This window comes from Cebus imitator, unplaced genomic scaffold (assembly GCF_001604975.1).
Source record: "Cebus imitator isolate Cc_AM_T3 unplaced genomic scaffold, Cebus_imitator-1.0 Scaffold475, whole genome shotgun sequence".
In the NCBI taxonomy this organism is placed as follows: domain Eukaryota; kingdom Metazoa; phylum Chordata; class Mammalia; order Primates; family Cebidae; genus Cebus; species Cebus imitator.
In genome coordinates this window covers 1,923,755-1,935,498 of record NW_016107790.1, presented here as the reverse complement: position 1 = coordinate 1,935,498, position 11,744 = coordinate 1,923,755, and the positions used below count along the sequence as shown (strand labels likewise).

The 11,744-nt window shown below is 45.6% G+C and overlaps 2 protein-coding genes and 1 non-coding gene across 8 annotated transcripts in view; 1 reads left to right on the top strand and 2 right to left on the bottom strand.

Moving 5' to 3' along the window:
- SNX5 (sorting nexin 5) overlaps window positions 1–9,145 on the bottom strand; it is a 26,318-nt gene extending 17,173 nt beyond the window's left edge. For 2 of the 4 annotated variants that reach the window (XM_017512679.2, XM_017512678.1), the window contains exon 1: window positions 8,999–9,103. Coding sequence is in view for 2 of the 4 variants with exons in the window: in XM_017512677.1 (XP_017368166.1) it covers window positions 8,680–8,730 (51 nt within the window). In the remaining 2 variants the exon portion in view is untranslated. Of the gene's footprint in view, window positions 1–8,679 lie in introns of all 4 variants that reach the window. The other 2 variants (XM_017512677.1, XM_037732864.1) reach the window with 2 other exon arrangements.
- LOC119468697 lies at window positions 1,673–1,909 on the bottom strand. Its single transcript, XR_005197448.1, has one exon. It is a non-coding gene; the product is annotated as a small nucleolar RNA SNORD17 (small nucleolar RNA).
- Window positions 9,146–9,197: 52 nt separating the features above from the next.
- Window positions 9,198–11,744, top strand: part of MGME1 (mitochondrial genome maintenance exonuclease 1) — a 23,139-nt gene continuing 20,592 nt past the window's right edge. For 2 of the 3 annotated variants that reach the window (XM_017512681.2, XM_017512684.2), the window contains exons 1-2: window positions 9,301–9,431; window positions 10,101–10,681. In XM_017512681.2, the coding sequence (XP_017368170.1) occupies window positions 10,165–10,681 (517 nt within the window). In that variant the 5' untranslated portion in view covers window positions 9,301–9,431; window positions 10,101–10,164. The other variant, XM_017512682.2, reaches the window with a different exon arrangement.

Here is an 11,744-nt window from a genome sequence, read left to right as displayed (position 1 = left end):
AAAAAAAAAAAAAAAAAGAGATCTGAATGCTTTTGGTAAGAGAGCTGAGGCACTTTTCTAAAAGGAAAAAAGCTGTTACAGAAATCCCTGTGCATTTTCTCACCTATTCATCAGCTTCCCAGCTGGGGTACATGAGGCACTGGCTGCAGGACAATCCTACAGCTCTTGAACTCCTGCCCACCAGTCTTCATGAACTCACTTTGGGTCCAAATCTCACTTACAACTCACTGTGGCACAAGACAATACCTCCAGCAAAGCTGCCTCTCGAAAGAGTTAATGGCCTACAGATGGCAAAGGGCACCTGGAAGACTGAACAACACAAAAGGCGAGATTCTGAAACTCAGAACACATGAGGAAAACAGAAAAAAATACAGATCTTTCCTAGTGGTTATAGTGACTGCAGGCTCCAAGCCCAAACAAAGAGACACAGTCTGAAGTAAACTTCACAATCTGATGTTAAAACGAGGCTAGCTGAATAGTCATTTAAATCTAATCAGTTTTGTATGCAACATGATATATATACACAACATGCAGTGCTAGCTCCTTTTCCTATTTGAGTATCCCACAAAAATTATTACAGACAGGATAGAAAAGACATGTATCTATTCAAATGACTTTCTAGTTTCCATTCCAAAGGCAGAAGATATGTACTTAGCACATGCTACAGTGTCTCCTCCCTTCAAACTTGTTCCTAGCCTCTAGGGATTTTGTTTTGTTATGCTTCACTCCACTGCCTAAGAAACTAAGATTTTGCCAGGAAGAAGGCCAATGACAAATCATCCATGATTTCTAGCATGGTGCCAAGAAGCCTGCCTCCTTGATCAGATTTTCACTCCCATCACAGGAAGCAAAAGCAGGACATACTTCAGCTGAAAAGGTATCCACATCTTGCCTAGTCCAATATTCGTAAGTGAGGACATAAAATTCCACACTGTTCTGTCACACTCTAGATTTGAATTAATTTCTGCAAACATTAAAGACTCACATGATACATATTTAGGAAACATGCATTACTGTTACTGTTTGAACTCTCAGAAAAAATGTTCCCATTGGTGCTCTGAATTGTTACCATTCTCTTCCATCAAGATAACCCATATCTACTTATCTGTGCTCAATCTCAGCTTTACATTATGGCACTGGTGTGTGAAACTGGTTCAACTAACTATAAGCAATATATTAACTGCTTTTTTTTTGAGACGGAGGCTCACCGTTGCCCAGGCTGGAGTACGGTGGTGCCATCTTGGCTGACTGCAACCTCCGTCTCAAGCAATTCTCCTGCCTCGGTCTCCTGAGTAGCTGGGATTACAGGTGGACAACACCATGCCCGGCTAATTTTTGTATTTCTAGTAGAGACAGGGTTTCACCATGTTGATCATTGTGGTCTCAAACTTTTGACCTCATGATCCACCCACCTCGGCCACCTAAAGTGCTAGGATTACAGGCATGAGTCACTGTGCCCAGCCCAACTCTGCTTTTATAGATATTGGCTCTCATTCCCTAGCCATTGGTTCTCTCCTTCCTGTTAATTCAGGCCAGCAATATAATTTCTTAGTCCCTCAGGAAAACAGAACTAAGGACTTCTACAGGAGAGCAGTCTACTAACATAGCTATTACTCAGGCATCAGCTGCTACTCGGGCATCGGCTTAATAAGAAACTAAAGGGTTACAGCAAGTGATCAGATTTTCACCACTCATCTTTGTGAGATGGGACCCAGAGGGCCCCATCCCTGCTGACACCAACCATTCTTACCCATAGCCTGCCAACACACAAGCAGTTCACAGTAGAACACTGCAGACTGCAGGGCATTTGCAGGCTACATAGCCTCAAGTTCCTAGAACAGGAACTGAGGCTTGGAAGGAGGTCAGTGCAGCGCACTCAGCGAATGGATAAACTGATTCATCATTTCACAAGGCTGCAAGCCCAAGCACTAGCGGAACTAACATGGACCAGAGTTAAATTACTGCCTTAAATATCTAATGCATGTCAACAAATGTACCTAATTACTAGATACTGAAATTATAACACTTTCAAATGAATTCACAAAGCAAAAGGGTTGAATTACATGATCTGTGAGGATCTCCTCGCAGAGAAATCCTATTGGGAATCAACACACCACTGCTATCAAGAAAACAGGTCCAACAAATGAATAACAAAAAACCAGCCAGGCAGAATGATTCTTGTCTGTAATCCCAGCACTTTGGGAGGCTGAGGCCGGAGGATTGCCTGAGCCAGAGTTTGAGACAAGCCTACGCAACATAGCAATGTCTTAAAAAAAAAAAAAAATCAGATAGGCTCTGTGGCCTATACCTTTAATCCCAACTCTCAGCGAGGTTAAGGAGAGAACACCACTTGAGCCCTGGATTTTGAGTCTGCAGTGAACTATGATTACACCACTGCACTCGAGCCTAGGAGCAGCATGAGACTATCTCAAAAAGTAAAAAAACAAATTCCAGTTTCCTTTATTCAGAGCTAAAACCCTTCACATACTACCCAATCCCTTAAAGGCTCCTTCCCAAAAGTTTGCTACTTTATCAAGTAAGTAAGCCCTTTTTTTGTAGCAGGGTTTCACTGTCACCAAGGCTGTAACAAGCCCTCTTTGACAAAGCTAACAAGGTCCATATCACTCATGTGGATGAGGGTGTTGAAGGACGTTCACTGCCTTCCTTTCATGGTCTCACTTCATGATCAACCCAAGACGAACAGGAAATAGGAAATAGGTTTGGACATTTCTTTCACTCTTGAGTTTGAGGTCTGAGTCTGAGGTACAGCAAATTTCCCAAATCATTCAGATGTAAATATTCCAACACTCAAGCCAGGGGCCCATTCAGGAAGCTAAGTGCTGGAGGACCGCCTGAGCCAGGAATTCAAGACCAGCTTCAGAAACACAGCAAGACTGTCTTGAGAAAGCGTTCTAAACAAAATAAAAACAAGAATTCAAAACAAAATTCATGAAAGCTATGGGAAGGGCAGGTGAAGAAGTCCAACATTTTATCACCAACCAGCTACCAAGTATCTATCAGCACAGTATCCTGGCTTTGAAGTGCTCTTGAAAGAACAAGTGAAAACCCTGCAAGAGGAACCAACTGGATTTGTATTCCTTACCATTTACCATGACTAGAATGCATGTGTGTGCCCTTCAGAAACTGAGCTTTTCTCTCCAGACTATATAGGAATACCTAAAAAAGTTATGCCAATATGTAAAAAGGGGAAGAGTCAAGCCAAGGACTCCCATTTCTAAACTTAAGTTCAGTCTCAATTGCCCCTCAAACTGCAACTTACACACTCCTCCTTAGGTACTGCTGTTTGCCTTTAGGCAGCATATGAAGGTATGATGCAGTGTGACAAGTTCCAAGTCTCTTTTATATCTCTTCAGAGCACCTCAATGGCCAATCAGAAAATAGGTATTAAGGGTGAAGAACTTACTTTTTGGAAAGTTAGATCATGTAGAGAAAATTTACACTTATAAAACAAAAAAATCAGGCCAGGTGCGGTGGTTCACTCCTGTAATCCCAGCACTTTGGGAGGCTGAGGCGGGCAGATCACTAGGTCAGGAGTTCCGAGACCAGCCTGACCAACACTGTGTGCTGTGAAATCCTGTCTCTACTAAAAATACAAAATTTAGCTGGGTGTGGTAGTGTGAGCCTGTAATCCTGAGGCAGGAGAATCGCTTGGACCCTGGAGGCAGATTGTGCCACAGCACTCCAGCCTGGGTGACAGAGGGAGACTCTGTCTCAAAAAAAAAAAAAAAAAATCAAATTTACCACATTCGGGTGAGATGAAAGATGTCCTACGGCCATCTTCCTTTACAATTTCAATAAGAAAAAGCAGAACTTATAAAGCTCTGAAATAGTCTTTTTTTACAATTGGGATCATCAAGTTAGGCTGTTTCCTTAAACACTATTTATAAGTTCACTGCATACTTTTTTGACCACTGGCTATTTGAGACATTCAGGGTACTGGCCTATAGAGCTGTTCTCACCTAATTTGCTCAAGCAACAAGACTCTGACAATAAAGACGGCAAAATGTTTAAACAGCAGGATTTTAAACCAAGTTCCCTTCTGCACCACAAGAAACTTCTAGTGTCCAAAGCCTGCACTTCACTCACAAACACAAAGCCCTCTCTTTGTAACCATCAAATACCCACCACCTTTTGATAAGGTTCCTCAATACTGATGGAAAAGCTTAATTCGCACAAAGCTATCCAACAGTGCTAATTTTTACATGGCATGTTATATTTCCTTAGGTAAGATTAATAGAAAATCTGAAAAATTTGCAACAAGCACACAAATACTACCTTCTGTAACACAACCTGACCCTACCATCATACCATTTTAGAAGGAAGTCTATTTAAAATAGTGATTCTCAAGCAGGCAATTTTGACTTCTTATCATCACCATCGGAGGGGAGAAGACTGCATCCTAGCAGAGGCCAAGAACATCACTTCACATTGTCAACAAAACTGATCAAGCCAAAATGTCAACAGTGCCACCCAGGTTGAGAAATCGAATTTTATAAAGCTCTAAATTAGATGCTCCCACCTCCCTCCCTCCGCATCTCTAAAAATTAATTAATTAATTAGATGATCACTAGGCCTTACCAAATTAGATTTTACGGCTCAGAAATAATTCTACAAAATTTACAGCCGGCTGGGTGCGGTGGCTCATGCCTGTAATCCCAGTAGGGGTGAGGCAGGCAGATCACGAGGTCAGAGTTCAAGACCAGCCTGACCAACATTGTGAAACCCTGTCTACTAAACATACAAAAATTAGCCAGGCATGTTGGTGCGTGCCTGTAATCCCAGCTACTCAGGAGGCTGAGGCAGGAGAATTGCTTGAACCCAGGAGGTGGAGGTTGTGGTGAGCACAGAGTGCCACTGTACTCCAACCTGGACGACCAGAATGAGACTGGGGCTTGGGGGCGCGGCCAGACTTACAGCCTTGACCAGGCACATTGGCTCACGTCTGTGCAACATGGCAAAACCCCATCTCTACCAAAAGAGACAAAAACTACGTGGACATGGTGGTATGTGCCTGTAACCCCAGCTAACTCAGGAGGCTGAGATGGGGGGATTACCAAGGCTGAGTGAGCTGTGGTTGTGCCACTGCACTCAGGCCTGGGGCAACAGAGCCACACCCTGTCTAAAAAAAAAAAAAAAAAAAGCCTTTTAACCATTTCTACCTATGGCCAAAATAATGTGAGCAGATCATGACCTTTCAGAATACTCACAAATGGGTACCTTAAGACACTGTGTACAAGTTACTGAACTGGAACTAAGGCGTGGGCGGCTTGGTATGCCATACTTCCTGAACTTAGAAAATAGTTGCAAGTGTAGCATAAAGCTTCAGTTCACAAAATTTGGTAAGTTAGGACTTGCTGTGTTATTGGTCAAAGTTCAGGACTGTTCCTATACTAACAAATTGCACTCTATCCTAGCTAATAGAGAATAAAAATACCCCTAGAGGCAGCTTCTACTCCCAAAACAGCAGTACTTTAAACATTCCTGACTAGGTATGAGGACAGGTATTATTCGCCAAAGTCCATGTAACCAAGCAGTCAGTTAAGGCCAACCTGTTACTGTCAAGGAAGGAGAACCCCCTAGTTAAAAATAGCACTAGACTGGAAAGGATTATCACCTAGTCCTTCAGTAACAGGTTTCAAGCTCCCTGCAGGGCTCTTCTGGTCCATGTGCTCAACTTGCTTCAGTCCATTCACCACCATAAAGCAAAGAAACCTAAAGCTGTTCAGAATCAAAGGTTCCAGGAGGCAGTCAGGATTCCCAATGCTGTTATACATGATTTGCCACAGAATTGATAAACTAATGGAAACATGATTCAACCCCCAGGGATTCATGAGTGGGCACCTAAACATGGTGCCCACTTACGTAATGCCTTTCTGCAAACCTAGAAGGTGCATGTTCTTTTCATGAGAACAAGGTTATTTCTGCATAATCTCCAATTATTTCTTCCAACCCACTAAAAATTCCAGTCATCTGAGAACTCCCATCCAGTCAGGGTGGGAGAAGGGAAGACAGTTCTATCTCCTTGAGTGTCATAAAGGTTTCATTCTGGTTTTCAGGACCTAGACTCAGCAAAACCCTAGTTTTCTAAATTTTAAAATCGAAAAACAGGCTGGGTACGGTGGCTCACACCTGTAATACCAGCACTTTGGGAGACTGAGGCCGGCAGATCACCTAAAGTCGGAGTCCAAAGACCAGCCTGGCCAACGTGGTGAAACCCCATCTCTACAAAAATACAAAAATTAGCCGGGCACAGTAGTGGGTGCCTGTAATTCCAGCTACTTGGGAGGCTGACGCAGGAGGATCGCTCGAACCCGGGAGGTGGAGGTTGCAGTGAGCCGAGATCTGCTATTATGTTCCAGCCTGGGTGACAGTGAGAAAAAAAAGAAAAAAAAACAATCTTTCTCATTAGTAGAGAACCAGTTAGGAACTAAATTAACCATGCATCTCTTCCCCTGAACTATATTTTCTGAAAAAGACAAACCCCAACACCTTCTGCTAAAGAATGTATCATAACAGTGTCTGGCTACCAGACACGCTTGACAGGCTCTTCCCTTTCAGTTTTGCTGAATTAGCCAAAATGAGTATTGGACTAGAATTCAAAACCCTGAAGAATCAGGGTATGTCCTACCTTATTAGTGGGGCTTAACTCCATCCTCAGGGAAATTATCGGTAGGGCAGTTAAACATTTTAACACATAAAACATTTCGGTTGACTAATGAAACTGTATTAAGGCAAGAAGAGGCTGCCCAGGACTTGGTTTCCCATTATTTCATGCTTGCCTCAAACTGCCTTTCAGTTAACCATAACACAGTTAACACCATCTAGACCAGACCAGCATTAGCAGGGATCAGAAAACAAAAATAAAGCCAGGCATCAGGGTGATTATTTCGTTTTATTATCTCCTTATTCCTGTAACTTAAAAAGGAAAACAAAGCTACGTAACTCTCTTCACTACAGATACGGACAAAGTTTCTGTAGTATCTAAAACCAGCAGGCAGGAAATGGCCTTCCTAACCGTCCTCCAATTTTGCTGGAGGATCAGGGTAGTGGGAAAGTCAAGCTGCAGGCCGGGCTCGTAATCCCAGCACTTTGGGAGGCCGAATCGGGCAGATCACGAGGTCAAGACCAGCCTGACCAACATGGTGAAACTGCGCCTCTACTAAAAAATACAAAAATTAGCTGGGCATGGTGGCGCGCGCCTGTAATCCCCGCTACTAAGGAGGCTGAGGCAGAAGAATCACCTGAACCTGGGGGGCAGAGGCTGTAGTGAGCTGAAATCGTACCACTGCACTCCAGCCTGGGAGACAGAGCGAGACTCCGTCTCCAAAAAAAAAAAAAAAACCAGACACACACACACACAAACAGGTGCAATAATATACTGTACTATCAGACTGGGGTGAAGCAATCTAGTCCTTTAACCTAGCTGACTCTGAATCAAGACAACTAAAAGAAATGTACCAGCAAGAAAGAAAAAACAAAATGCTAAGAAAATCCCCATATAGTGTATCTACCCTTTATGGAGAAAAGTACCCTTATGATGTTTTACAGTGAATCGTGCTTATGATGTTTTACAGTGAATCGTGGTCAAGTTTGCACTTTCAGTTTTAGTAATAAACAACTTTCAAAGAAAACACTCTAAACAAGACCCTCCCGTATACAAAGCTCTATTTCAGTAATTAATGCAACAATGATACCTTTGTTGCAACAATCCAGCCGCTTTGAAACTTTGGTATTTACTTGCTAGATGAACAAGTTTCTCTATGGAGGTGTCTTTGACTTCAAGAGATGTGTAAGACGGGCTCCAAGTTACATTTTAGAGAGCCTTGTATTTTTAGACGTTCTTTTTCATCTATCAGAAAAACTTACGTTGACGATTCCGCATGAAAGGTGGTGGCTCACGAACCATGCATCACAAAACTAACAAGGCAAACTTAAACAGTGAAAGAGTGGAAGCTAGTCTCGGAATCTTCAACTGGCTACGGTAATCCCAATTTACTGCATTAATTAATCTTTTAGACCTCAAGATACACGTGGCCTACGGATAGTTTACATCAATGGACAAGGCTTAAAAATAAAAGCCAAGTTCAGCAAGTATTTGAGCACCTACTAAAAAGGACACAACTCCCACAACAACGCATTTAGCGTTTCTAAAGTTGTAAAAAGCATGTTCGGAAACTTCATGGAATTTCCCAAGTTGTTTGGGCCAAAAACACATGTTTTTTCAAAAGAAGGGGGAGAGGTGGAAGGGGGGGGCATTTTGAGGGCAACAAAGCAAACTGGTCTGTCGCATGTTAAGTGAATTTCTCGTTCACCTACTGGTCACCGCGAAGTCAAGATAGGTTTTAATAGGAACACATTGTGGGGTCTCCAGGGATCAGCTCTCGAAGTCCGCTCGGTATGGGCGCCAGAGCCGGGGCTAAGGTCCCGCGTCTCTGGTTCTATCCTCAAGAGGGAATCCGGGGATACACACACAGGGGTTCCCCAGGGCAGCCTTCAGGGAAGACGAGGGAGAGGGGCTGCCCGGGTCTCACGGGTGTTTCCCGCGCTGGGGATGGCAGCGTGCAGCCAAGGGCCCAGGGGCGCGCAAGGCCCAGAATGTGGCGACCCAGGAGCTCCAGGGGCCGCCCGCGCTGGAGCCTGAGGCGGGGAGGATCTCACCTTGCTGTGGTCCTCCTCCTGGTGCTGCAGCAACTCGGGAACCGCGGCCATGACGACGCGGGACTCGAGCAAGGGCCGCCTGGCTGTGCGAGGAAAGAAGAGGCTGGACCGCCGCCGCCTGGGCGCCTCTCAGGGGCGGCCACGGCCCCGCCTCCGCCGGCCTCCCTGCCCGACGGCAGCAGGAGGCCTCCGGGCTCCGCCACCATCCCAGCTGCCCCGGGAGCAGGCGAACAAGGCGCCACGTGCTCCCCCAGAGCGGCCTCCCAGTCCCCGCTGCCGTCCATCTTGGAGCCGGGCAAAGACGCCACGCGGGGCCTACCCTTGCTCCGCTCCACTAGGAGGCCGCCGACCGCAGGGCCGCGATAGGCACGCGAAGCCACGGACACTCTCCCAGCACCGCGCGCCTAGAGAAAGACCGCGTTTCGGTGCAGGGGGATTTTATTACGCAGCCCGAGTCCAAGATGGCGGCGAGCGCTGACGTCACCAGATGTCGTGAGAGCAGAAGGGCGCGATTTGGCGGCGCCCGCGCTTCGGAGACGCCCGCGCTACGGAGACTCCAACTCTTCCGCTCGGAGGAGGGACTCCCTGCCGCTAGCCGGTCCTCGGTGGGGCGTGAGCGCCGCGGGGCATTCTGGACCTGCGTTGCCTTAGGCTGTGCCTAACTTGAAACCAAAGCGCGGGACGGGGGAAAGTACGGGACGCGAGAAGTTGCTCGCGCCGTAGGAGTTAAGCGAAGTGTGGTGGCGTCCGAGGTACCGACCCTTGCTGTAGGCTGGGCTTCCATTTAAGTCGTCTTTTCCCTAATCCAGACTCCTGCCCCAGGGGCCACCGCCGCACTGGCCCTGCCAGGGGTCCGCACTCACGGCGGAGCGGGAGGCTGCTTTCTGCGGGTCACGGTAATGGGACCTCAGCGCCGCCACCAGCTCTGACCGGCGGCGAGCCAGCGGCCCCTCCAACCCGATTTCCACGTCTGTGCCACGGGCGCATTCTAGACCAACACTAGAGGGTGAGGACCAAATGAGAAGTGTCCACACAGAACACTTAGAAGAGAGCCTAGTGCCTAGGAATCTGGTTGTCACCTAGGACCGCGTGCCAGTCATGGGACGGGCTCCGTCTTTGTGTTTTTCTGTCTCGCACACACCTCCCTTCCTGGGCGTCACAGTCCTGCAGATTAGACACTGGGGACGTCTTGCCCCAAGCTGTCTACTAATTCGCATTTAATATGTGCTGGTCCTTCGGGTATTGAGAGTCTTTATTTATTTATAATTTTTTTTTTTTTTTGGAAGTAGAGTCTCGCTCTGTCGGCTTTCTCAAGAAAGGGCTCTGTCCAAACATGTCGAAAAAGTTCACTAAGTACAATTTTGATGTGCAATATCATTCTGATGCAGCTTTCGCTTAGATGGTTCTTTTCTCTCTAACAGGAATACAAACATAAAGGCCCTCGACCGTTGCAAACAGACTAGAGAAAAGTGAAAACAAATCTGAATGAAGATGAAGTTTTTTCAGACCATCTGCAGGCAGCTCAGGAGTTCAAAGGGGTTTTCTGTGGAATCAGCTTCCCCTGTGGCTTTCTCTACTTCCTCTTACTCATGTGGCCGGAAGAAAAAAGTGAACCCATATGAAGAAGTGGACCAAGAAAAATACTCTAATTTAGTTCAGTCTGTCTTGTCATCCAGAGGCCTCGCCCACACCCCTGAATCCTTGTTGGAGGAAGATGCTTTACTCTATGGGCCTGTGATCAGGCATAAGCCCCCAAAGCAAGATGAGGACACACGAATGCCACAAAACTGGTTTCCCATCTTCAATCCAGAGAGAAATGATAAATCAAATGCAAGTGATCCTTCAGTTCCCTTGAAAATCCCCTTGCAAAGGAATCTTATACCAAGTGTGACCCGAGTGCTTCAGCAGACCATGACGAAACACCAGGCTTTCTGGTTGGAGAGGTGGAAACAGCGGATGATTCTGGAACTGGGAGAAGATGGCTTTAAAGAATATACTTCAAGTAATTATCTCAAATCTTGTTGTGTATGTTTGCTGTGTTTTCTAGAATAGAGAGCAACAGTGTCTTCTGTTTTTTAACTTACTAGCTAGGAGCTCCTTTCAATTAGCAATTAACATTAAGTAGCACTTTATGTGTATTAACTCACTTGACCCTCATGACAGTCCTGGGAAATATAGATATTATTATCCACATTTTACAGACGAAACTAAAATAGATCAAATAATTTGACTAATACATAAAGTCACTTGTTTTATCAGCTACTAACAATATTAAAATTGCCTGTTTTCTTTGATGATGGAAAAAAGTCAGTCACCTGAATTCTAGCTGTTAGCTAGATACTCTGCTTAGAATCTAGTAAATACCCAGTGCGCTACTTATTAGTGTAAACTGACTCGTAAATTTAAAGACCCAGCAGCAGGCCAGAACGCATGACCTGTATTTAGACCTTGGTAAACTGAAATAATCAGAGGTTCTTGATAAGTATCTGAGAATAAATACACTTTAACCTTCAACTTCTAATTTACTCAACTTGGACAAGTGAGGAGAATAGCTTCCTTAATTTATTTTATTTATTTATTTATTCATTTTTTGAGATGGAGTCTCACTCTGCCGCCCAGGCTGGAGGGCAGTGGCTCAATCTTGGCTTGCTGCAACCTCCGCCTCCCGGGCTCAAGCGATTCTCCTGCCTCAGCCTCCTGAGTAGCTGGGACTACAGATGTGCGCCACCACGCCCGGCTAATTTTTTGTATTTTTAGTAGAGACGGGGTTTCACTGTGTTAGCCAGGATGGTCTTGATCTCCTGACCTCGTGATCCACCCGCAGTGGCCTTGCAAAGTGCTGAGATTACGACAGGCTTGAGCCACTGCGCCTGGCCACAAACTCTTTTTATTTTTAAGAATAGTGTACTGACCCTTGCCGTAGGCTGGGCATCTATTTTAAAAGTCGTCTTTCCCCTAATACAGACTCTTTTGAGACGGAGTTTCACTCATGTTACCCAGGCTGGAGTGCAATGGCGCGATCTTGGCTCACCGCAACCTCCGCCTCCTGGGTTCAGGCAATTCTC